This window comes from Manacus candei, unplaced genomic scaffold, assembly GCF_025592945.1.
Source record: "Manacus candei isolate 608988 ecotype Guabito, Panama unplaced genomic scaffold, ASM2559294v1 h1tg000023l, whole genome shotgun sequence".
NCBI lineage: Eukaryota > Metazoa > Chordata > Aves > Passeriformes > Pipridae > Manacus > Manacus candei.
In genome coordinates, this window is record NW_026138071.1 from 19,819,794 (window position 1) to 19,846,110 (window position 26,317).

Sequence of the window (26,317 nt, forward strand, 5' to 3'; positions counted from 1 at the left end):
GTAAGAAATGATGTGACAAGTTTCTGTCATGTGTAGTTCATTCTTTTATTCTTTCTTTCCTTTGGGAAGGGACTTAGGTGTGCACTGGATTTTTTCTAAACACTCATGTGCTTTGAGCAGGAGTTTGAGGATAGTCAGAAGCTTTTCCATAATTCCAACTGGCTCCTCTCTCCCTAAATGTCCATCAGCCTTGGAAATTAGCTGTATCTTGTGATAGGTTTTTTCACAGTTTTTCTCTCTGTTACACCACTGAAGGGAAGATTCATTGTCTGAAAGAAGGCATAGACTGTTGTTGTTGTTTCTGTCTGTGATGCTTTCAGTAGCCAGGAAAATCATAACAGAATTCACAAACATTATGCAGAAATGGGGTAATGTCATGTCCCTCTTGAGAAACCATTGTATTTTTAGTTGCGTGAAGATTAGCATCTTTCAAAAAGAGTCTGCTGTCTTTTCTCTTAAAAGGCTGGCATACATGAGCTATGAAGGGTTACTTGTTTAGTTTCCTTAGGACAGACTAGAAATCTGCATAATAATACCATAAAGAGTCTGCTACTTGAGTTAGGAACACATGAAACAAAATTGCATAAAACATCAGAACAAGTTCTGAGGCATCTGGTTTTCCTCTGCACATCTGGCTTGTGCAGAGCATACCTGTAAGATGCTCATGCCTGGGCTGTGCAGTGATTAGATTTTCACTAGGGGGAACAAAAAAGGAATGTTCTATGGAAAAATTATTTGTGTCTAGAAGGAAGTTTGTTCAGGCAGAAGTGGAGTAACAATGCAGGCAAGGAAATGGAGATGTTGTTTTTCACCTCCTAAAAGGTTTAGACTAGAAGTAAAAATGTTGATTGGATATTTTAGTGTGTGGTTACCCTCATGCCAAATAAACTGGATAGTTTCTTTTCTCTCTAAATTGCCATTGTGTGACTCAGAAGTGTTTCTTTTCTCTAAATGGTGTCTCTTAATAAAAGAATTTATTCCAAGTGTTTTAACATATCCTCTTGGTTAAAAAACAGTCAAAGGAATCAAACAACTTCGAGGTCATCACCATTCACTTTTACTTGCTGTGCTGGAAGAACAGAAATGGGCTTTTCTTTCCCTTTTTTCTTTTTTTTTTTTTTTTTCTTCAAAACTGGGCAAGGGTGCCAGTTGCAGAGGCACTGGAAGCCCTTAACTGTAGTGTTCTTAACTGCGGAGATGCTACTACAGCTTCTGAGTGTTTCTAGCACAGTGCTGTCTTCCACTTTCTTTCATTCTTAGAGCATTGAATTCTTTATGCTCTTACTTTTTTTTTTACTTAGTAAGTGCACAGTTAAATTGTTAAGTGCAGTAAAAGCAGAATGAAACCTCAATCAAAAGGTCAAGGATCCAAACCTGAAGAGTTTTCGAGATAACTCTGTATCTGTGCTATTCAGAGACACAACCAGGCGTTGCTGTTTGGAAGTGTATGTGTGTGTTAGTAGGAGGAGAAAAAGGAAGGTTAAGGTATGTGTGAAGTAAACACAAGCTGCTATAAAGCAGTTCAAGTAGTGTTGATTCATCAACCATATGAGTGGGAGAGAAAACAAAGAGTCTGTGGCAGGTACAGTGGTGCATGGAGAATAAACAGTCATGCAACTTCAGAGCAGTAATCTAAACACCTTGCAAACAGGAAGACTTTTGCACTTCTTCTGGTGGTTTCAGTTTCTCATAATCTCTGTTTTCATGATGTTTTGTTTCTTTTCTGTAGCCAGATATTCCTGCAGGACAGCTCAGTAAGTGTGCAAAATCAGTGACTTGAGTTGACATGCTTCAGTCATCATATATTCCTTTAATAATAATTTTTAAAAAGGACTTCCATGAAGGTGAATGGATGATGCAGCAGTCCGTTTTTTGGGTTGCATCTGGATAGATTGGGTAAAACTATAATTTGGTGTCTTTGGAACCAGCACCCATATCCTTGTGTAATTCTAGAGCTGGTTATTAGAAAGTAAAAATAAAAAACAATTCACATGAGCTGTGGTAAATACAAAATAGGAAGGGGCTTCAAAATAACATTATTGACGTTGCAAACTAAATGCAGCCTACAGTGTTAAATGTGTTTCCTATTATCTGCTAATGTCTGTTTTAATAAAACAGTGGGAACTAAATGGTTGCTTCTTAATCAAAACCATGATTTCCTAAACATAAGCTATGTGATTCTGTTACAAATTGCCACATATAGATCTCCTAGGTCAAACTTTTTTCCTTTCTCATAGAAATAAATAAACAGTAAATTAATTATACTCTCTGGAAGATCAAAGTAATTACAACCGAAGCCAGGCAAAAATAAAAAGTTCTCTGGAAAATAAGAAAAAAAAAAAAGAAAAAAAAGAAAAGCATCAAGTTGCTGAGTGTATGGTTAATGTTTAAATAAATATAAGAAAGTGAATAATCAATAATTTGATATCATTAGCAACAGATGTAAAAGCTGTACACAAATGTAATTGTATCAAATCTCAAGTAAACATTCTCAGTGTGCATTCCATTGAACTCACCAAAAAGACAGCTAAACTATTTATGCTTGTAATTTTAAAAAAGTTTTCAGTTAGTTCAGCTCAGCATGGCAATTTTGTCTTGTGTCAGGATGATGCTAGAACAAAATTCTGCTGGAATATTTTTCTCCCACCCTGCCCCAGCCCCTTTAGGTTTTAAGACATTCACAGTTTACTCAGCAGCACGAGGGTTAGTGCACAGACACACTTGGGAATTGGCTGCTGTGAGGATGGAGGCTTTTTGTCTCCTCCTGGCTCTGAGTCTACCACTTGGGATATGTGGGAGGACATGTTGAAGTTTATAACAGGATGTCCACTCTTTCTAGTCTCCTTGGGATACACATATATATTTGAAGGAGAGCTTATATTAACGTGGTTCTAATGCAACGTGGACAGTAGGTGGGAATCAAAAAACTTCTATGGATTTTCTCTTTCCCTCATGGATGTCTGTAATCACTTGAGGTGGTAATTAAGCTATCTAGTTTGTATTGTAATCTTGTTTAGAATATGCACCGTGTATTAATTTAATATTACTATGTGAAACCTTTTTAAAACTCTTTTTATTTCATTCTTCTTTTTGTGGAATACAAGGCCTTTTAGTACAGAGTTGTGCATACATGACAGGTTTTAAGCATGTTTAAACCTAGAAATGCATGATTTTAATAACTGCTTAAAAGGCTTGCATTGCTTCTAAGTTTGATTAACAGATAGATACAGAAATAAAAATAACACTCTATAAGTAGCTATATACATGTATATATATGTATGTATGAAAAGAAGATTTTCAGAACTTAGCTGTGCAATTCAGATAATTGTCAAGGGATCAAACTTGTACCAGTTACCCTACTTGTTGCCCAGTGTTTTGGGTCTGTAGCATTTAGAATATTTTTTAGCTGTATTTCTCAATAGATATTTCACTTTTAAGTGTCATGCTTTCTATTTTTATCAGAAGGACTATCACTGTATCAGAATTTTTTCACAACTGAAAATCTTAACTGGTGTGAATATTTTGGTTTTGCCTGATGACACAACTTAGCTTGGTGGGAGGAAGTTAGGAAGGCAGCGGGAAGAAATAAATACATTGTGAACTTAAAAATAAAAAGACTTTTTTTTTTTGTCTGCATTTGAAGAACATTTCATCTTTGCTCCTGCCATCAATGTCTGTCAAAATATAGCTTTCTGTGGATGTGAGTTTTGAGACTGTGGATGTCTCAAAATTTTTGTGGAATGATGAGGCTTTTCAGTTTGAAGGAGGAAGGCTCAATTATTTCTATCCAACAGATCAAGAACTTAAGAAAAAGCTTTCATAGCTTCCTTAAATTGAGAATCTGCTTTGGCTGCTCTTTGATTTTTCCAATACTGATTTGTTGTTTGTGTGCTGTTTTATTCTTGAAAGTATGTTTGCTTACTTCCCATAATGGATAGACAGAGCAATCTGTTTCTCTTTTAATGTGTTCCTAGAGGCCATTGTGGGTTGAAAGAGGTTAGAAACAGGATTCAGAAGGGCTCCCAGCTTTCTTATTTCCAGGCTGAAGGAACTGAGGATTGTGGCACAGTGATAATGCCAGTGCGAATCTGGGGAAAACTGTCATTATATGCTTTGAGGAATAGTTTTTAATTGTTCCTCTGAAGCAGATGTTGTGGAAGCTTCATGAAAAGGCACACCAGGTCTTTCCCAAACAGTGTTTTTGACTTTTAGAAAGATCCTTTTTATTGATACATATGCATTTATTTCTCTCTCTGTGTGTATACAGAGTGGTTTATATGTATGAGATATATCCATATATATAGAGAGATATATAGAGAGATATATATATACATGCATATATAGATCTTGACCTTTTGGAAAAATGTTGAGTTTTTTAAGAGAATACATTTCATGACTTGTTTGGATATTAGCTGTGGCTCTGGCACTAAACCTGTTAGGGTCATTCAGGTCAGCTGTGAGGCTCTTGACATTACTGTAATTTTTCCTTTGCTTGCTTTTACACTTCTGTCTGTGTATTCATTTCACTAAAAATACGACTTTCCATACTTTCTTAAATAAAAAGGAGGAAAATAACATCAATCCCAGGCAAGGTTGTCAGCATCTAGGTAACACACATGACCTGAGGATCATTTCTGACTCAGGGACATCCTCTTAGTCTATGGTCTGCTGTGCTATTTTATAAGGAGAATAGTTCATCAGTTAGCACTGATGATGAGGAAAAAGTGGCATCTGTCTTTAAATACAAGTTAACAGTGTCAAGATTCAGCAAGAATTACAGACCCCTTGACTGCTGTTTTTCCCACCCACATGAGCATTTTGGATTTCAGCAGTGTCCCTGATGTTAAGTGCCAGTTTGGGGGATTTGTGCATGTGCATTGTTAAGAAACAATTTACCCACTGCCATGCATTCCAGGGGTGTATGAGTTGTGGCCCTCTTGGCTATTCCTCTCTGTAAACAGAATTAAAACACACCCTTTGGGTTTATTTTTTTTTACTTAGGCATAACTTTTATCTAAAGTAAATGCATATATGAATTTCAACTTTGCAGAATGTCTTTCATGGCTTCTGGCTGTTTTGGAGCAGTGTCTGTGCTGTGGCAGAGGGAGATGTGCAGTTAGCTGAATGCCTTCTCCCTTGCCTGTGTGTGACTGGAGCCTCAACCAGTGCTGCTTTAGGGAACATAGGTGAGACAATAAAGGTTGGAAACCCTGCTGTGGAGAAACTGCCTGGCCACTTGTCCTGTGTCTTGTCCATGCCATGCTGACCAAACCTGCTCAAAAAATGTCACTCAACTTTATGTTTTTAAAATGTCTCCTGTTGCCAGCACAGTGATTTTCTCAGTGAGGACCAGTTGTGTGCAGAGCTTGGGACTTCTGCCCACAGCTTAGTAAAGAATGGTCATCTTCATTTTCTAAAAAGCAAACATGTTTTGGTTTTAATCTGCAGAATCTCAAAATTCATTTTATTTCGTATTTAAAAAAAATTATTTGTGTGCTTCCAAACAGTGACATGGTAGCTCAAAGGTAAAGAAATTTTTACGAAGTAAGCTTTAGTGGAGATTAGTTTGAAACAGGAAAATAACTTGAAGTTTAGGCACAGACATAAGCTTTCTTTGTGGGAAAACTGCAGTGTGGCTGTCTGTGTTCCCATGGATTTCATAGAGTATATAATACTGAGAGCAGAATTGCATTCTCTTCACTTGAAGAGAATCTAAAGAGTTTATATCTCTGCCTTAGTGACATTTGCTTTCTGTCTCCTTCCTTTCACCATCTCTGATATTATGAGTCAGGAAGACATGTATATATATTTTCCATAGGGATTGCACAAATGACTGGGTATTCTGGGAGGTTTGCACCTCCCTTTTGGGGTGCCCACAAAAGGTTAGTACTTCTGTTGCAGTAGTTTAACAGGAAAGGAGATATTTTTATATCAGATGAGAACTTCAATCCATGTAAACCAGTACTCCCTGTGTTTCTGTCAGACAGCCCTAAGTAATGTTTTCCCTGCTTCTCATTTTCCATTTCACCTGACCAATATTCTTGCATTAGACTCGGTGGTCACTAAAGCACCTTCAATGTAATGCTTTTCTCTGCTAGATGGATCTGGCATGTCCTATTGACAAACAATGTTAACGCGAGTATGAAGAATTGTGAAGAAGTTCATACTTCTGTGTGCCCTCTTGAGCCTGCACAGTAACCCCAAAATAAATCTAAAAATAAGATGATGATGCTTGTCTTCTGACAAGCATCTTTGGAAGCAGTGCAGTCCAGGGACAGCCCATGGGAAGAGTGTGACTTATTATGTTTAAGCATAAGTGACAGAAGACATCTTAGCATCTCTATGTCCCAAAGGGTGACTTGGATCTAGTCTTGAGGATAAAGGAATGAGAAAGTCAGCTGCAAAGAGAGAGTCAGCAATGTTAGCATGCTCTGCTCCATTCACCTGAGACTGGTGCTAGTTAAAGGCCCACTTTTAATGATAGTTCTAAGTAAAAAAATAGTGATTTGTGTTTTGGTGGGAACTGAACAATTTGCAACAGAACAAAGAACAGACAATGGCCTTTCCTGTCTGTTTTCCATTAGGCTTGGATAAAGGCCTTTGCTACCCACAACCAGCAGCCAAACAATTTCTGTATGTGCTCTATAGCTATTTTGAGGTTATGTGCTATCCCTCAGGAGTAGAAGGGAAAGGTTTTAAAAGTTACAACTTCTTGTCAAGTCTGCCTCTCCCGTCAACCTGCTTTTTCTCCCGTTTTGACTGCAGGAACAAATGACCCGGGCAGGGATCAGGCAGTGAAGTCAGTGAATGACTTCGGGTAAATATGAAGATTAGATGTTGAATGAAAATGAGACTCCTCAGACCAGCCCTCTGCACTGAAGTGGTTAAGTGAGCTGTGATTAAAAGAAATAAGTAATTATCCTAATTATAGATGAAAAGATACAGAATTACGACTTCAAAAGCACCTCCTGTGCTCTGGAGTGTTTCTGTTATTTACAAAGTGGTAGTTCATTATTGTGTAGCATAAGCAAGAGGGCACCCTCTGGGTATAGTGCACAGCCCTGTCTCTCCAAGGCAGAGAGTGGTACTGTGCTGGAGAACGCTTTGCCCCCCAAGCACGGCTCCAAAGTCCAGGTCTTACTCCAGTGAGCAGGATGATGCTAAGCCAGAAGAAATTGTGAGAACCTTTTTGTCTCAGACTTAGTAGGGTATACCAGAGTTCACAGAGCTCTCCCAGCTCAGCCATGACCACTGCTAGAAATGGCTTTTATGATCACCAGGTTTTAAATAATAAATAAAACAAAGAAGCAAACTCTGAAGCACTGGAGAACAGCCCTGGGTGGTGACATCCTGTCACAATTGAGGCATGGCAATTCTGCCGGCTAGTAACTTATTACAAAACGTTTCTTTACCAGCTTCTTCCTACTCTGGGGCAAAGTGCCTGTATGCCTGCAGGACTGAAAAGTTCCGGCCGTGCTGGGTCATGAACGCTGGCGGGTCCTCTGTGTCCCCGCTGCAGTGCAGTGCTGGGAGACACGTTACGCTCTTGCTCTCCCTGCTGCATCCCTTATTGTGCACAGGAATTTGGTTTCCAGTGCTGTCAGTCAATTCAGTGCCACTCTTAAGCCCTAAATGCCCCACGGGCTGTTTGTCAGAATGTTCCTATTAACAACTCAGTGCAAATAAAGTGTGAGGGGAAGGGAAGGTGGAGAAATAAATCTTATTTTAAATCTTTTGAGCTGGTTTTATTTTAAATGGAAAGTTGCATGCAGACCACCCCAAGCTATTGTGCTGTGGACTGCGTCAGCTGCTTGACTATGCAAGGAAGATTGGGGTAGAGGTTAAGAGCATCACACAGGGGAAGGGTGCACTGAATTCCTTTTGTGCTGTATTCAGGAAGTTTTAACTCAGTATGGAGTTGAAATACATTGACGCACATGGCAATCATTACAGGACCAGAACGGAACATTGAAATACAACAATTTGCTGCTCCCATTCTGGGGATTATGTTGGTTTCTGACTGTCTTGTAGAGGTAGTGACATTGTAGGGAAGTATAGAAAAATGAAGGACAGATGCTATCCTGGGGTGCTCTGGGAGCTGATTGCTGAGCTTAGCACAGTACCTGTTATTCAGACACAGGTCTCTGCCTACCTAGTGATCTGCTTCAGAAGGGTGGGGGGCTCTGCAATATGACAGTACTGTTGTACTTGGTGTACGTGAGCTCTTCAAGCAAAGAACTGCAAAACTGTATACCAAGCATGCGATGCAATGAGAAAACACTGCAATGTCTTTTGCTGTGGTCACACCACAGATGGAGGTAGGTAACAGCCTCCTGAACCAGCTTTTGTTTAACTAGCACAGGCATCACTAGCAGAAGTAGTTTATCAGCAGTACTTGAATGTAGACATCCATGGAACCCCTTCCTTCCCAGTTTAAGGTCCTTTTGGTCTGTTCTCACTGCTTTATATTCCAATCAATATATTCAAGTACCAGCCAGTTCATGCAGGACTACAAGAGCTATAAATATATCCCTAGTTTGAGTGGAACAATAGTAAACAAGGGAAGGAAAAGGAAAAGGCTCTAATCAGGTATGAATTGAAAAATGGAGGATGCAAATGGAAAAGTCCTGTCTCAGGAAGATCTGAGGCAGAATGTTGATGTCACAGCAGCTTTGTGGCCCCTACATCTCTTTTTTCTTAGAGCATTGCTGTCAAGCTGGTCTTTCTCACAGGACAGTGCCAGTCTCCATCTTGAGGTTGTCTCAGTCTTGCTCCTGTTCAGCTCTGTAGAACCCTACCAATCCATAGTTACCAAAGAACAACAGGGAATCAGATATGGGCAATGCGTTAGAGAAGGAAAGAGTCTTGAGGAGTTGAGTAATGCACATTTTTTCCGTCCAGCGTAACTGCTAATGGTAACCTTTTATTATTGAAGTGGTTGGAGTGACTAGAATCTGGTTTGTTTATAGGGAGTACATGCATGGCTGCATAGTCTAATGTGATCAAAAAAGGAAACTGATAATAAGGGAAAAATGGAAGCAAGTCAGGTGATGTCTCTATGTAATTCCAAGTAGCACTTCAGAGATTAACAGCCTGGCAGCCTTTTCATCTTAAACTTTAGTTTTTAGGGGTTTATAACTTGGCACTGAAGTCAGGAGTGGGTGGAAACTTGGCAAATATGGTTCAGCCCAGAAAGTGAATGTTATTTATATTTATTTCTCACCAAGTTTTCAAAAACACTTGGTTACTGTTTTTGTGTTCTAACAAGTAGTAATTTGTTGGTTTCGGTAACTTGTCCTCTGTGTGCTTCTTAAACTACAAATAGTTCAGAATTTATTTCAGCTCTTCTAAAACTCCTAGCAGAAGGATTCTAGATTTCTAGAGGTGTAAATGGATATAGCATGGTGCTCCAACTATTTCATGTACACTGAGCAACATCTTTATTGTACTTACACCTGCCAAGTACACCTTTGGAATAGTTACATTTGGTTTTGCTGGCAACTGTGTGTACGTAATGGCCTTACTCAGGTGCAGGCTTACTACAGGCTGAGGAGGCAATAGTATGGCCACGTGGGTTCTGAGTTGTCCATGTCACAGAACGTGGTCTGGGGCTGTGAAAAAGCAGCGCTCTTCCCCACTCCCCTGCCCACACGTGACATCTCTGTATCAATGCCGGGTCAATGACGATCCCTGGAATTAGCACTGCTTGTATTTCATACTTGACATTGAGTTCATGTCTGTTCCTGATGCCAGAGACTAGAGGTATAGAGCTTTCTGTACCTGATTGCAGGGATGCCTACAGAATATCAAGAGGAGCAGCTTCTGAATAGGAATTTTCAGTATTTTCAGCAAACTGAAATACTGCATTGTGTATCTGACAGCCTGTGTGTAACACAGCAAAATAGTAATTTGCTGACTATAGTGTTTGTGTATCACACGCATTGCATTGCATTTCATAGTTGAAATACACTGCACGAGTAAGCATGCACTTAGAAATTTAGTCAGCTTGAAGCATTGGCTTTTGTGAAAAAATTGAATTAATAGTTTTCTTACAAATTAATTTTTATTTTAGAAGTTTTTTAAAAGCAATTATTTTATAGAAGATTAAAAATGTTATGGGGTTTTCCTTTAACAGAATGAGACGAGTGAGCTGAAATTTCTTACAAGGAAATCCTGGGCATAATTCACCTAGTTGTAAAATTCAGTACTTGTGATGTTCCAGAGTGACAGTTCTAAAGATAGTAACTGTGTGTTTGTGTGTGTTCAAGGCATTACTCCCTCTCTGTCTCAGATTAACTCTGGATTGTGAAAAGAGCTGTCTTTCTATTTAGAAGGAAACAGAGCAAGTCATCAGTAAACTGTTGTTCTCAGTATTAACTGTGTAAAGCTTCAAAGCTTTATATAGATTAAGTTTTTTAAAAGGGTTCAAAGCTTGGTACAGTTGTTAATAATTACACAAGTCATAATAGTATTATGGCATTTATGGAAGAAAATCCTATTTTATTATTTGCTGAGAGCAATACAGAGATGAGGTAGCTGTTTTCTAGTTGTATGATATACATCCCTGAACACTTTTATATCACATCAGTATGTAAGTGCCTATCCAATTGCATGTAGTGAGGCTCATGGAATCTGCAACCAACTGTAAAATGACTTCTGATTACTTAAAATTATCTGAGTAGGAGTTATGTACTTTATAATCTTCGTTTCCTATTTTAAATAGTGCTTCTAGAGGAAATTTGTGTTTGTAATATGTGCATTTAGTTTTGCAGTAACATGAAAAGATACTGTGATATTGTGGATATAACACATTTAACAGAGACAATACATATCAGTATATAAAATTACAGTATATGCATTTTGTGTTTCATTTTTTTTATCATTGTGCCACTTAGGGATCGCAGGTCTCTGTTGTGCTAAACAAAGTTTTTTTGAAGAGAGTGAAACCACTTCCTCTTAAGTGGGCATTCATGCAAAGGTGCTTTAAGGTTTCTGGACAGACTCACAGTGATGAAGCTTTGGCTCTAGGAACCATTGCTTTAGATATTTCTCATGTGTGAATTGCACGGTTTTATAATATGCTTTCACCTAACCAACATGAGTCTGATGTAGTGCACCTGGGTGAACTGAGGCTACCAGATAGCTTTATCCACACACAGTGCAACGTCGAGTTTTTGTTGGAAAAGATAATAGTTGCAGAGTTTATAATGAGAAGCTGTTCCATGATCTGCTCAGGGAATGGTCCAGTTTCCATGGGGTTTGTGTGAGTGGATGCTAATTTGAGTTTCTTTCCTTTACCTAGATGCCAGTGATTCTGAAACATTGATCACTTTTAAAAGTTACTCAATTTTCTGTGACTGATTCAAATGTTAGTGACAGTATCAGTGGAAGCGTCCAAGCTTGCTTCTTTAGGAAATGAGGCTGGAGAGGATACCTGCTACTGATTTATAAGGAGGCTTCCTGAGGAGTTGATGAAGCCTGAGAAGTCCAAAAGAATGTTAATGTTGTGACTTTTACTTTGTGTTGCTTTTGCTTATGTTTCTGTGAAACTTCTATGCAAGTGTAGACTTACAAAGTAAAGCAGGTGCTGTTGTGTAGTCACCTGCAATAATCCTTGCCCTAAGTGCAAACTGAAATGACAGCAAGCAAATTTTTCTCTTTTAACAGTGGAAAGAGTGGAAAGAGAAAACCTTTCAGACTATTGTGTTCTTGGTCAACGTCCCATGCACTTACCAAATATCAACCAGCTGGCAACTTTGGGAAAAACTAACGAACAGTCTCCTCATGGCCAAATTCACCACAGTACTCCAATACGAAACCAAGTGCCAACGATGCAAACAATGATAAATCCTGGGCTCCTGTCTCCTCAGCTCAGTCCACAACTGGTGAGGCAGCAGATAGCAATGGCCCATCTGATAAACCAACAGATTGCTGTCAGCCGGCTGTTGGCTCACCAGCACCCACAGGCTATCAACCAGCAGTTCTTGAATCATCCGCCCATCCCTAGAGCTGTCAAACCAGAGCCATCAAATTCATCGGTGGAAGTCTCTCCAGATATTTACCAGCAAGTCAGAGATGAGCTGAAGAGAGCCAGTGTGTCTCAAGCTGTCTTTGCAAGAGTAGCATTCAACCGCACACAGGTATCAATTTCTATTCTATAACCAAGAAGTGCTGAAGGGGCAAAACTGTGGCTCTTGTGGGGCTGTATGGTTGTTGCAGATCAAGGCAGGGGTTGTGCCATAGACACAGGTCAAACCACTCTCCTTTTTTTCCCCCAGTCTCTTTGTCGGTATCGAACAAGGCTGTTTCTTCCTGGAACAGCTGTTTGTTTGCGTTTGGCCACTCCTGTGCTGTTACCTGAGCTTTGTTCTCTAGCAGTCATTCTGCTCATGTGAGTTCTTCCCCGAGTTCCTCTCTGTGGTTATAAACTTCCACATCTGCCCCTGCCTGACAGTCAGGAAGAGGTTACAAGAGACTCTGAGGGGCAGAGGTGTCTTTGGGCTTCTGTCACTTCCTCAATTCCTTCCTGTGGTACAACTGATGCCACAACTAGTGCCAGAGGCTGCTCCCATAAGAAGCATGTAAGGCAAGTGTGCATAGGCCTAAAGACTGACTGCTGGGAAAGGTATCTGCCATTTGTAGCGGATTGTGTTTGCTTCCATGCATCTGACAAGGGTTTTCTCACTTGCCTAGTGAAATGCAGATGTTGAAGTGATTGCATGATAACATGAGCTTAAGCCTGGCATCTGGAGTACCCAGGATGTGTGTTCAGAAAGACAGGCCATTTACATTTATCCTGCTGCTGTTCAAGGCATGCAACACATGATCTCTCAGTTGTGATACTCTGTAGCAAGGCTTAAGAAATGGAAAGTGGCTTAATATTTAATGTTGGTACAAATTCCTTTTGTTTAGTTGGAGTTGTTCTTTGAGGTAAGAATTACCAGCAAGAAAAAAGAAGTGTGTGTGTGTGTCTCTTGGAGGTCTGTCCCTTGCCCCATACAGTGCCTTTGTCTGTTCTGCTAGATTAATGATTTTCTTTGGCACTGCCATTTTGGAAATGCCATGTTATGAGGGAACTAATTAAAGTATGGAGCACATTTTATGACTTCCCTTCTTCCATTAAATTCATAAGATGGCTGCAGTCAGAAAAAACATTCACTTCCAATCAACGTGACTTTGAGTTCTGGGGTTAGCCTTGAGGATATCAAATGAAAACTACATAGGAATGTATGAGTATTTCCTCTTTAAAATGCTGCTGTTAATTTGGAAAAGCTTTTCATCCCTCTGGGATCATAACCCATTGTATATAAAGCCTGGTATAATCAAGGTAGATGGTATTGACAGAATGACATATTCTGAACTTGAGTGAGAGGTCAACAGTAACATTGCCGTTGAGGGTTTTGCCACTGTCACTGAACATGAAGCTCTCCTTCACTCAGACTGGGAGACCCAGGTTGGTAATGCCCAAGTCTGCTATTAAACCAAAAGCTCATTCCCCAACAAGAAAGAAATTACCTGCTTCTTAGCCCTCAGTCGTAAGTAATATGATGTACTGAACGGTTCACGACACTGATTCCAGAGCAGGCAAGTCTTACAGCATCATAAAAGATTTGCTCATCTCACAACTGTGTTTCGTTAGTCTACAGGGCTTTAATATAGAAGACCAATGATCTTACATACAGTGAGTTCATCATGTCCTTAGCAGCCACCACTGTAGCAAGAGAGTATAGATACTAGCTTATGTTTCCTTGTCCACAGCTTTTAATTCCAACTCAGAACAAGCTCCTCTCACATCAGGGGCTGTTCAGGGTATTAAGAAGAGGTGCTCAATCAGTGTTGCACTGCAGCATAGAAGGTGTGGGATATTCCCACGCATCCATGGTGGAGAAGCAAACTCTGTAAAATGCACTTGAAGTGGAAGTTCAAGTCTGCTCTCACCTTCCTGCATCCCTCCTGCTGCCTGCGAGGTACAGGGAGGTGTGTGTTTCTCCCTGGAAATGTCTGGGTTTGTTGCATTTCACAGAAGTGCCAGCATTAGGAACTGGAGGTCTGTTGTTTCTCGTGATGGTACCAAATAATAGATGCTGTATGCCAGCCAGCTAATAATTGTATTAATCACCACATTATGGGCCACTGCTTAATCTCTCTTCATGGTAGCTCTGTGGTGCACATTAGCCTATAATTAAGTATAGCTTCATGAAATATGTACTGTGAGGCTTGTTTAATAGATAAACTATTCTCTAATTTATTTTAAAGTCCAATGACCTACATACTCAATGCTGAAAAGCCCCCTCTTACTAACATTATTTCTCCCCTGAGACCTTCCATCTGAGCAAATCTGTTAAATGAAGTAGAGGACGCTTTGATCCAAACTAGGCTAAATCCATCGGAACAAATGGCTGACACTTGTATGTATGCACGTGTGTGTGGGAAGGAGAATGTGAGGAGGATCAGAAGAAAGAGAGAGCCAGTTGTATGGTTCGTGAAACATCCGAATCTTTTTGTTTAAGATGGAAATATATAACTGAAGACTACACCACATATCAGCTTATACCTGTGACCAGGTGCTCTGCACACAAGGAAACAAAGCACTCAGGCTCTGTGACAAGTTCTGTGCATTTCCTGGGGCACAGTGCTCCCACTGAGGTCCCACTCTGAGATGGGGACTGAACATCAGGCAGTTTAGTACCTGCTGTGTGCACAGGAGAGCTGCATGGGGTGCTTGGCTAGGAGCTGGCCCAGGCCGTGTTAGCCATGAAGAGGGTTTCTTTCAAACAGAAAGTTCCGAAGTGAACATTTTCCTATTTATTTGAAACTGGGTGTGAAGGACCCTCAAAGTGTATACACCTGATTTTTAGTAAGTGCCCAGGGCTAATCTCTGCCTCTTCTTATTTTATCTTTAGAGATTCAGTGTCGTAATTTTGACTCATGCTACTGTGGAATCTAAATGCCTATTTATTCAGCATAGGGGACAGGTAGAAGCACACCCACAGAGACAATATAGTTATTGAAGGTGGTTTTAATGACACTTTCCAATGAGTAAGAAATTCCTGCACAACCTTCAAAATATTTGAAATGGTGGTGCACACTACCATGTTTGTCTGAGATGGTGTTGCCTACAACCTGCTCAGCAATGATAAGAATGGTGTCTGTTGGAATAACACCCTCTCAGGCTCTCTGCAGGGCAGTGTCCTTGTACTATATCCCTCTTGCAGTATGATGTCTACTAATACAGCATTCAGATTGCAACCAAAAAGCTGTAAGAACCAGAGCTTACTTATTACAGGTTGTAGTGTTTTGATAAATGGTTAGGTAGGGGTGGTTACAGAAAAAATAGGACTAAGAAAAGTATTGTAAAGGAAATGCATGAAAATGCTCTCTTGGATTTACCTTGTACTCCTCGAAAAGTTTTTTTAGCAAATCTGGAGTTGCTGAAGTGATCTGTGCTTTTCAAAAATCCAAGCTGAAAAATAGGTCATTTGAATCCTGTTCTGCGTAAGGAAAATTAACATACTCTTCCTCCTCTCCCCACTTGTTCAGCATCCCTCTTAGCTGTAGGCTCATGGAGTTGCAGTCAGGACAGTTTATGAGGCTCTTTGTAAGAGTCCAGACAATCTCAATCATTGGATCAATGGGCACTTCCCTCCTTGGGAGTGCCCAGTGGACTGCAAGCCCTATAGACTGAAGGAGTATTTCTGTTTATATCTTCCTCTTTTTTTTTTAAGTATCCTTTTTTGCCAATGTTTTGACATAATAGCCAAAACTAGTAAAATGTTTGGGCGAGTGGCCAGTGCTTGTTTCCCTGAACAGCCTCCAAAACTGGAAATATCCCTGAACCTGAGGCGTTGTAAATGAAACCATTGTGGTGCCAGATACAAGGAGAGCTGGGTAAAAACACCCAGCGTGTTCAGGCTGCTTGTAACTTTCTTCCCAAAGAGCCCTGCTCCCTTCCTGCTGCCCTGAGTAGCTCTGTGTGAGAGCATTGGCTTCCCAGCCCACAGATGGGAAAGCAGTGCTTACCCAGCTCGGCTGGTGCCAACCGCGTCTTTTTGGATTAAAGGAAGTAACAGCCCAAGGAGGAGAAAACTCCACCAGCCTCAGAGGTAGTGAAATTTATGAAGAAATGAACTAAACTGATCCTTCTTTTTCAAGGGATTTGGTTGCCCCTTGGCTGCAGAAGTGAGTTGAAGCATAGGGAAACATAGGATTGATGCTGGATGAGGCCCCAACTTCTGGTGCAACTGCAAGCAAGTCCAGGATTCTGCAATAAGAAAGAGGGAAATAACACTTCTGTGGCATGCAAAGGTGTCACCAGTCACCTAAAGAAGGGTTGAGGGCTCTCAGAGCAGGAATGTGGCTAGTAAGGAAGCTCCAAATAAAGGCTATGGAGGCAGGCAAGGAGGGAGGTGGGCGGTGACTCCTCATTTATGTCTAATTCTGCTTTCTTTGGCAAAATTCCCCAAACTGAAGTGGGTTCAGAAAAGAATTCTCTAAGAGGCATTAAGATCAGAAATATGGTTTATTGAAATAGTTAACTCTTCCACCTCTATTTGCTTGTGAGCCAAATCCTGCACGGAATTCCTTTTGCAAATAATTTTCTCTTTAACTCACACGAGAGGAACACAAGCAGCTTTAATTCTCTGCCTGGTATCTAGTGAGACAGTCATGCTGCATTCATCACTATGGTGTCTGCCCCATTGTGCACAGATTTTCAATTAGCAAGGCTTCTGGTTTGGTTTTGGGGGGGAATTTTTTGTTGGTTTTTACCCTCGTAGAGAACTCTCTCTTATTGCATGAAACCCTTTCATGCTTCCTACTTGTTTTATTCTTGGGTGTAATGTGGCACAAGCAGCGTTCTGTTGTACTCACAGGAAAGAAGGCAGTCTCTAAGGGAAGTGCTTAATTTAATAAATTGCAGATTTTTGGTACATGGGATATTTGTTCCAACAGTGGGTTTTGCACTGCCCAAAATTTCAGTTTCAATTAACTTAATTGTATTCAATAGGCTGAATGAAAAATCTTAAGTAGCATGTGAGTCAGGCTTTCAGAATGTGTGCTTGTAGGAGACGGCTGCTGCCTGCTCAGCTGATGCACAGGAGTCCTGAGCCTTGGAAGCAAAGGCACAGATATACAGAGTGTGCACGAGCTGTGTGTCTTTGCTCATTTTCCAGCATATTTCAGTATAAAGGTCTGACATGTGTGTCATATAAACGGTGGCACTTTGTGGCTGCAGTTGGTCGGTCTTTCTCTGCCTCCTTTTCCCCATGCATCCCTATTCAGCTCCACATGCACATCCTGTCTTCCCTCATAAAAAGAGATACCATAATAAAAAAGAGGCTTTATTAAACTAATGCAATAAAGGCGTTTTCTTTGAGGATTTAAACACTTCATTTTTAATAATAAAAATCAAATTGTCATTGTTGCACCCTGTATAAGTTTTATTCAAATCAGGCTCTAAATGCTTTGTGCCTAAGCAGCTCTCTCCTGAGATGTATGTATTTTAGCATTAGTTAAATGAGTTTAAGAACAAGGCTCATACTCAGGCTGTAGGCAGTGAATCTAGAGATCAGGAGATTTCTTCTAAATGAAGGACTGGTATGATGTGTTCAGCTACACTGAAGGGTACTGGGAGACTGCTGGCCTCCCATTTGTGGAGTCAGTCAGAGTCCTTTAAGTTCTGAAGTTCATATGAACTGACACAAATGTGGCACCACACATTTTACCCATTGAGACAGAAGAGTTGGTCAGGGAACAGGGTATAAACACAGTTTTGCCTGATGGAAACTGTGACAGAATGGATATGAAGGTGCTTGGTTTGGCTAACCACTTGAAAATTTCCACTGATTATCTAAAGCAATTTTGCTCAGCAAAATTGGACTGGACACATTGCCAGGATAAGCATTTCTGAGAGACTTCCAGCACTTCTGCTTCATATCCTAGTTGGAATTAGAAAGAGATGCAAGGGAATGGAAACAAAGCAGTGAGCATTTGAAAATGAGCTTGAGTCCTAAAAAGCCTACTGAAGTACTTCATATAGAGCTTCTTGTTGAATGCTGTATACTTAAAGGCAAAGAGAAGTATTTTCAGGGTTGTTAAATGTATCTTGTTCAACCCAGAAGACAATATTGAAGGTGGGACCTGGAGTAAATGCAGAGAGTCAAAGAGATGTCATGGTAAAAGCCTGTCTTGATGTGAGAAAAACACAGCAGGTGCTTTATTCCTTGAAGGGTTATGAGAAGTTGGTGTTTCTGCTGCAGAGCTTCCTGGGCTGACCTGCTGCCCCCAGCTTTCAGTTGCAAGTAGCAGACAACTGTAAATATAAGTGGTCGTTTTAGCTGGGCAAAATCAAGTTTGTTGTATGCTGAAGGTACAGTGTAGTTCAGTAGCAATGAGTAGCCACCAAAGGATTCCCTGAGTGCTGCCTTCCATGCTGGAAATAGGCCTTGTGTGCTGAGGGGGGACAGTTTGACATTACTGACCTTTAAGATTCAGATGTTGAATTTGAATAAATCCCTACATTTTCTGATCCTGTTCAGAGTAGCATCTATCCCGGATAGAAAGCAGAATAGCTTTTCTATTGAGACTGTCAGTTACAAGTACAGTACTTGGAAATACTTGGAACTTTAAGTACTACAGAAACAACATTTTTCTAGTATTTCAGCATTTTCTCTGTTGCTTTTGGCCATAGCTGAAGTATGGAGAGGCACAAACAAACCGAAAGTCTGAAAAAAGTGTTTATGCTTTTTTAGTCCTTCATATATATAATCTCCTTATACAGAACATAAAAACTGAGGTTTAGCGCATTAGTTGGGTTTATTTAAGTTTTTGTCTTGGCCAGTGTTTTGGTTGTCCATAGTCTGTTCTGAACCTCTTTAACCCCAGTGCCTGCTTTTGTAGTCAAATGGCTTAGGTCTGTACAAGAGGGAGCACAGCTCCTATCCAAGTCGTCAGACCTGATGTGTGTGAGGTCTTGGCCAGTGCTTGGGAGTCTCCTGCTGCCTGATGGCCCTCATCCTCCTCTGTCCCCATGACACTGGTGTCTGGGCTGCACTCCAGCATCACTGCCTCGCCTCCATCCAGATTGCTTTTCAAAAGTTCTGGTTGCAAAATTGTCCTGTGTTCAGTCTCTGGTAGTGCAGTCTGCTGCCCCACTGAGATCTCGTTTACACCCTTTCCAGGCCTGAGCAGGAGCACTTTGGGAGAAGGGCAGAAAGGCTTCACTCACCTTCTGTGGGCTTTGGTCAAGCCTTTGTTTGCCTCAAGGGCTGGTCAGTTGGTCCACTGGATGTTGGAGTTAGTTTGAATAACATTCCCTCTATGTTGTACTGCATCATCTTTCAGAATTTGCTTAAAATTTATTTTTTTTTACTAATGAGGTGTGGGTTGTTTGTCCTGGAAATCCCATAGTTAATAAAAATAAAAGAAGTTCACAAATGGGGTTTCATAGAATTAATGCAAAGCAAACCCCCATGACTGTGACTTTGCTGTCTTGAAGGGACTACATTTCAGCTAGTTTGAAAAAACACTGTCAAAATTACTCCTACCTTAAATAGATTCAGTAACTTTTTTATTTTGATTGGACATGTGCTTCTTTCTCCACCACAGGTATTATTTTCTTAAAGTCAATTATGGATCCAGTGTGTAATTTTAAAAATTGTGCAAGTTCCAAGGGTAAACCAGACTGTGCAGAGCCCTTGTCTCGGGGTGAGCACACACCTCGTTTGCAAGCACAGCCTGTGTGAACATTAAGCTTCATCAGTTGCCTCTTCAGCAGCCTGTTTAAAAATGATTCAGAGGAGTGGAAAAGCAAAGATATTATCAAGCTACATGTCCTAAAATGTATCCTGGGAGCTGTGTTCAGTGTAGAAGATCTGTTTGGCTATTTAAAATCATATTGAGACTTTCTAGTCCCTGAAGATCTTCTTTTAGGTTTGCAGAGTTGGTTACACTGCAAACTGCCAATTTTTTATTTTTATTTTTTAATATGCAAGATGTAAGTAAGTCAGAATGAGCTAATTTAGCCAATGGAATTTTATAACAAATGTATGAATGCTGCGGGTTTCCCTCCCTCACCCCCTCCAGCAGAAACATAATTTGCAGAAATGAAAACAGTCTCTGGCTGGCTTTAGGGTTTTCTCAAAAATAGAAACAGTAGAGTTTGTCTGGCTGGGCCAGTTTCCTCACCACACACCTGGAGTATATCACTTTAAAAAATACATTATGCCTCATTAAATTACAATTAAATGAAATCATGATCATTTGTTTTTCTGGAAGGAAGATGTTTTGCATATTGAAAGCCTAATTTGTTGCAGGTGACAAAAAGGCTGAACAGATTATTTAATATCACTTTATTTTTTATAATGTTGCTCACTGGTTAGTTTGCATATACTTCAGTAGCTCAGAATTATATTATTGTAAACGTTATGGCTCTCAAGATACTTTATTTTATTGTCCTACCCTATCACTTAGCTATCTAGCTGCTTCTGTTTACTGGCGTTGTTTTTCTCCAGTTGCAGGAGGACATGAGATTTTTCCCCTGTGAATCAGTTTTCTTATTAGCTCTCCTGCTGTTTACATGGTTCCTAAGCTGCCAAAGCACTTAGAGGAGCTGCAGAAAAACCCTCTTTGCAAGCAGGTTTTCCTACCTGGAGCAGGGCATAGCGAGCAGGGCATGGGGAACTGGAGCGAGCAGCGAGTCCCTGTCTCTGGAGCAGGTGCCTGCATTAGGACATGAGGCTCCCTCAGCCTGCTGGTTGAACAGCAGCACTGCAAAATGTTGCTACATCCTTGTAGCAGGTCAAGATGAGACCCTTATAGAAGCAAGAGGCACAGGCACCGAGTGAACCCCATGATAAGATGTTTCTGGTGATGAATCAGAGCCTTCAAGCATAAGAGTTGGTATCTCAGGCAGTGAGATACCTCTTAGTGCCATGACCAAGCCTCTTGTACCTGTGAGCCTCTGATTTACATACAGAGTCAATGACTGCACAGAAAAGTAATTGCTGGCATGCTTTCACATATGTTTCTGCTCTCCATTTTTGAAATTGGACCATAAATTTAGCTAGGCTAAGATGGGAGGAGAAAAAGCTCTCTTAGAGTCAGCTCCAGTAACTTTCAGGACCCTTTCTTTCAACCTAAACTCATGATTTTTTGAAGTTGATATTATCTTAAAAAAAAAAAAAAGATATATATCCTTTAAAAGACACAGGGAATTAGGAATTTAGAGAATTGGTTGGACCGATGTTTCATTTATTTACTCCATTTGGAGAACTTTTCAGTACCTTTAAGGGAAAATTTTAATAGGGACTTGCTGTATCGATCTTGGAATCATGCAGGTCGTGGCTCCAATCTCCTGTATGTCCTTATTTTGCTTAATCTCCCCCAGCCTGTAAGCCTGTGAAATGCTAGAAAGGTTTTCAAAATGTCCTTAGCTTTTCTGAGGGCTGGTAAACCCTGAGGAAGAAGCCAAGTATGAACATGCAGTTGTGTTGAGGTCACACAGAATACCAGAGAGCAGCCCAGCACTGCAATTTCTTCAGAATTTTTCCCAGTGCAGACCTTTTTCAACAGCCAGCTTCTCTCTCCCATCCCATTTCTGAGTGGAGCTCACCATGGTTCTATTCCCAGCTCCAGTCCTTCTGGTGCCCACTCTGATAATTGCAGAAGAATGTAATTGGGAGTGTCTTAGCTTGATTATGTAGATGAGGAGCTGAAAAGATGGAGCTGTGTGCAACCTATCTTCAAGTTGTGTATGGAGCTTGTTTTGAGCACTGCTGGTGTAAACGCTGCTGAGGTAGAGCTTTCGTGTATGTATTTTAGTGTAGGTGTTTAATAGCAGAAAACAGATAAATGAAAATACAGATATATCATTTGCTGGTCAGATGGTTTTGTCAGGAAGCCTGGTAAATAAGATCAATATATACTAAACATGTTGGCATTTGTTTAATGGGCCAGCTGCAGTGAAAGTGTTTTAATAAGGGTTTTTGGAGGAGACTCTGACATAGAAGAAAATAAACTAAAAATAAACTAATGTTACAGGGCTCTGAGTGCGTGGTTGTTTTCTAGTAATTTTTCTTACAAGAGAGGAGTAAGCCTTGACTTTACTTGCGAGGCAGCTTGCCTTGGTTGAGGCTGTAAAGTAACTGCAAAATGCTCATGTCAACAGCGACAGCGAAGTCGTGTCCGGGGTACTGCGGGGTCCCTGTGCACACGGCTGCTGAACGCTGCTCCTCTCCCAGCAGCAGGGCAAGGGGAGCCCTCCAGGCTCTCACTGTCATTTCACAGGGCTTCTGTGGCCAGCATTCCTGGGAGCAGTGGTGCAGACAACCTTTGGGTTGTGACAGGAGGGAAGCAGGAAGGGTGTGGGATTGCTCAGGGAAACATTGACAGAATAGCCTTTTAAGTGTCTGATATGAGGGGGTGCCTGGGGGAAGCTGGTGGCACACACTCTGTCCCCCCCTACTTTCTGTAGGCCCTGATTCAGACTTGTGTGCTGTGCCTTTAATGTCTAGGTAATCTGTGGGACTGTTGAGTGCCTACAGTTATGCATAAATTTAATCCTATCATTATATTTAAGCCCCATTTAATGATATTTTCATCTCTCCAACTCTTTTTTTTTTTCTCCTTATTTTTTGGAAATGTTGTGTAATGGCTTTTGTAAAAACTAGATTAATATGTTCATTCATGATTGCAATGTGAAGCCTGTGGTATTTTAAAATGAGGAATGAAAGAATGGGTTAAATCCCTAAAGTTAGATTCTAAGGTTTTATTATTGCTCCATTTTTCTCCTTTCAGAAATGACTGTCCAAACAGAAATGAACGGACTGTAACATAAAAACCCAGCCGAACGTTTTTCTTTATAAACCTCCTGTACTGTTTAAATGTCGAAACTAAATTTACCAACCTTGGCAGATTTGTCAAAGATGAACAGGATTGCCAAGTGTTCCCAGCTTCAAGTAAAAAGAGAGAGAGATATCTAACAGCTCCTAAAATATTTGCAGCAAGCACCTGGTGATAACTGCAATTTCTTCTACCCAATGCACCTACCTTCTTATCCAGCATCTCCATACTCAGAAGCTTATTACGGTGCCAGAATAGGACAGTCCCAAAATAAACCTCAGCCCCCAGAAGACAAACATTTTCCTACAAAATATCCCCTCAGGGAGAGCCCATGAGATTCTGATGTAGGTTCTCAGTATTGCAACCCAGCTGGTTACACTAAACAAATTTTAAAAAACCAAAGAAACCCACCAACACATGACTGGCTTTTTTTTTTTTTTAATTTTTTTTTTTTTTTTTAAAACAGGGCTTGTTGTCAGAGATCCTGCGTAAAGAAGAAGACCCTAGGACAGCTTCCCAGTCCCTTCTGGTAAACTTGAGGGCAATGCAGAATTTCCTCAACTTGCCTGACTCGGAGCGGGATCGTATCTATCAGGATGAGAGAGAGAGAAGTATGAACCCAAATGTGAGCATGGTGTCTTCAGCTGCCAGCAGCCCGAGCTCCTCCAGAACCCCCCAGGTAAGATGCAATCCCTTGTTACCTGTTTGTTGTGTGGATTACTCCAGGGAAGGAGTTTCTCTCCACCCTTCCCCTGTCTGTCATTCCTCTCGCCCAGATGAGTTGTGGAAAATTTTTGTAAGGTTTTGGAGTGGCTGTTAAGAGACATTTAGTGGATTGCAGCAAGAGACTGTGATGATCATTCAAGCTTTAATCAATGCCATAAATGCAAAAGAGTATGTAACATTAGTGCCTGAAAGAGTACATATGAGCATTACATACAGGCTCTTGATATATGTCCATTAAATGACTATTATAGAAAAACAGTGTATGTAGCTTTTTACCTGTGTCTTTTACATTTTTCAGAATACATAGAAAATTTCTGGGCTTGTGGAGGGATTCATGTATGTTGCAATAAAAACTGTGTAGGGAACAGAGGTCGATAGTGGATTAGATAGAAATTGTTAGAAAGCAGAGTGCTCCGTATTCTGCATAGGAAGTCACAGTCTTTGAGTTAGAGGTTTTCATGAGTAATTATTTGAAGTACAGAAAGTGGAGATGGGCAGGGTGCTGGCAAGGAAGATGATGCTTTAGAGCTCCAAAGCAGCTGTCATCTCATTGCACATGTTTATTAACGTGCTGTTGCCACCCACTCTTCCCTGGGTAGGTTATTCCTTTGCACTAAGAAAGAGCATCCACATACTACGCTGTAATAATCATCCCCCCTTGTACCAGGCTGCTTGTGGTCCCAGACATATACTCTGGAAAGTGAGAGTGGTTGCACAAGGGTGATGATTAATCCCTGTCATGACATTTTGCCTAACTTGAGTTTGAACTTTCTAACAGTGCAGACATGACGGGTCAGTTCTAGTACTTCTCTGTTCTTTAGTAAATGGACCCGTATAACCCTTATAAATAGTATCACTGAGGGCTTGAATTCTGTAGCCACAGCTGCTAGAAGTAAGTAAGCAATGTGGAGAGAGCCAGGTTTCACATGCAAACTGATCATCCCTAAGAAAGATGTGTTGATTCTGTAGAAACTGTTGAACTTGTTCATTTTAACCCAGGCATTTGGGTGCACTTCACCACCATCAGTAGTACATCATCAGTACATGATGTAAAGAACTGTTCTCACTGAAAGCAAGTGTATCCTGCCAACCCAAATTTGACACTGAATTTTTATTACATGGGAAACTCATTGCATGCTCCTTATCTTTTTTAATTACCTTTAAGTGAAAATAAAAATATACAGGGAACTATTTTATTATTTAAATAATGTACCCACTTTCTGCATGTGTTTATTCAATTAAGAATTAGCTTACTCCTACTTACATTTATCGCAATAGGTTTTGCAACTAGAACCAAGTACTGAAACAAAATTCAGCGTTTAGATGCAATCCAGTGAGAATAAAAAATTGGTTCTGTTGCCCCATCTCATCCTTGTGTTGAAATATGCCATTTTCCCATGCTGTAGGCACAGCTAGAATGTAATTTAAAATAATGGAAATCTTGCCTGCATTTGTAAGAGCTAAGTTTTGCAAGAAACCATACTCTAGATGTATAAAACAGCCCACCCTTGCCTTATTTCAGCTTGAAGAATCCCACAGAATATTGTGAGGTTTTTAATCAGCAGAAGCAACACACAAAGGTTTGCGTACCCAGTGGATCGCCTTGTGCCCGCTGGATAACATTTCCCCAGCCCTCAGAGGGCCAGCACCCATCAGCACAGGTGCTGTTTTGACAATTTGGACACCTCTGCAAATGAGGCTGCTTCCCAGATCCCGGGCAGGCAGCACGGCTACTGTGCTTCCCCATATGCCCGGTATTAGTTCTGTGATACAAATGCCATCCTCGCCGGCAGCACAGCGATTCCCGGCAGCGTCACCTCCCCAGGAAGCTACCCTGGAGCAGTACCATCCTTTCAGGAACTGTGTTAGGGAGCTGGAGAAGGTGATGGAATGGCATTTGGAAACATGGTTTCCACAGATACTGATCTCCTGCAGCAGTGCTTTTGGGATTGAGTGTGCTGGGTAGGAGGAGAGCAATGGCAGATACCTGTGGAAGTGCTGGTGCTGAAGAAGTCATGCAGAAGGTGTAAGGGCACACGGAGTAACCTGGCTCAGCTCTCCCTGACTCTGAGCCAGCCCCAGGCCACCCTCATGGGATGTCCCTGGCTCAGGACCTGCCTCAAGGTGAGAACAGCAGATTGATCCAGCAAATGGGTACGAGTGCCATGGGGAAGAGGCTCCAAGCTGTTAGGGGCTGTTGTGTCCATGTGGAACACCAGCACTGAGGGCTGAATTTCGGTGCTCTGGTGCTGTGGCTGCAAACACTTCTCTTTCTTTTTCCCCAACTGTTTGCAACAAGATGTTTCAATAGTCACAAACTCCTTCTTAATATCAAGGCCAGTTTTGAATCTAGACCTCTAACATAAAATACTTTATTTTAGTGACTGTGATACTTTGGTTTGGTACTTGCCCTGCCTACTTCAGTGGTTAAATAAAAAACGGTGCAGCTTTCAGGGTGTGCAGGGAGATCGTGTTTTTCAGATGTGGAGCTAGAAGCTTAGGAGACCCATGCAAGATGGAGCTATATTTTAAATCTTTCTTTTACATGCTAATTTTGTTCTTCTCAGGATCTCAGACCTCTGTAATGGCCTTTGAGGCCGTGGTGACCTCGGCTGCTACGCTAGCCAAAGGCTCCAGCGCCTGGGAAGGTTTTTTTTATACCCGACAAAGCTCCATTAAATGAGTCCTGACAGACTTGGACAGTCCTCTTCCTTCCCATGATCCCTTTGTTATTTTCTTATGTTTCCCACAG

The 26,317-nt window shown here is 40.9% G+C and overlaps 1 protein-coding gene across 5 annotated transcripts in view; it reads left to right on the forward strand.

Moving 5' to 3' along the window:
* SATB2 (SATB homeobox 2) overlaps positions 1-26,317 on the forward strand; it is a 131,618-nt gene that overhangs the window by 66,712 nt on the left and 38,589 nt on the right. For all 5 annotated transcript variants that reach the window (XM_051787082.1, XM_051787077.1, XM_051787080.1 and 2 more), the window contains 2 exons: positions 11,668-12,140; positions 23,306-23,518. In XM_051787082.1, coding sequence (XP_051643042.1) covers positions 11,668-12,140; positions 23,306-23,518 — 686 coding nt within the window. The remainder of the gene's footprint in view (positions 1-11,667; positions 12,141-23,305; positions 23,519-26,317) is intronic.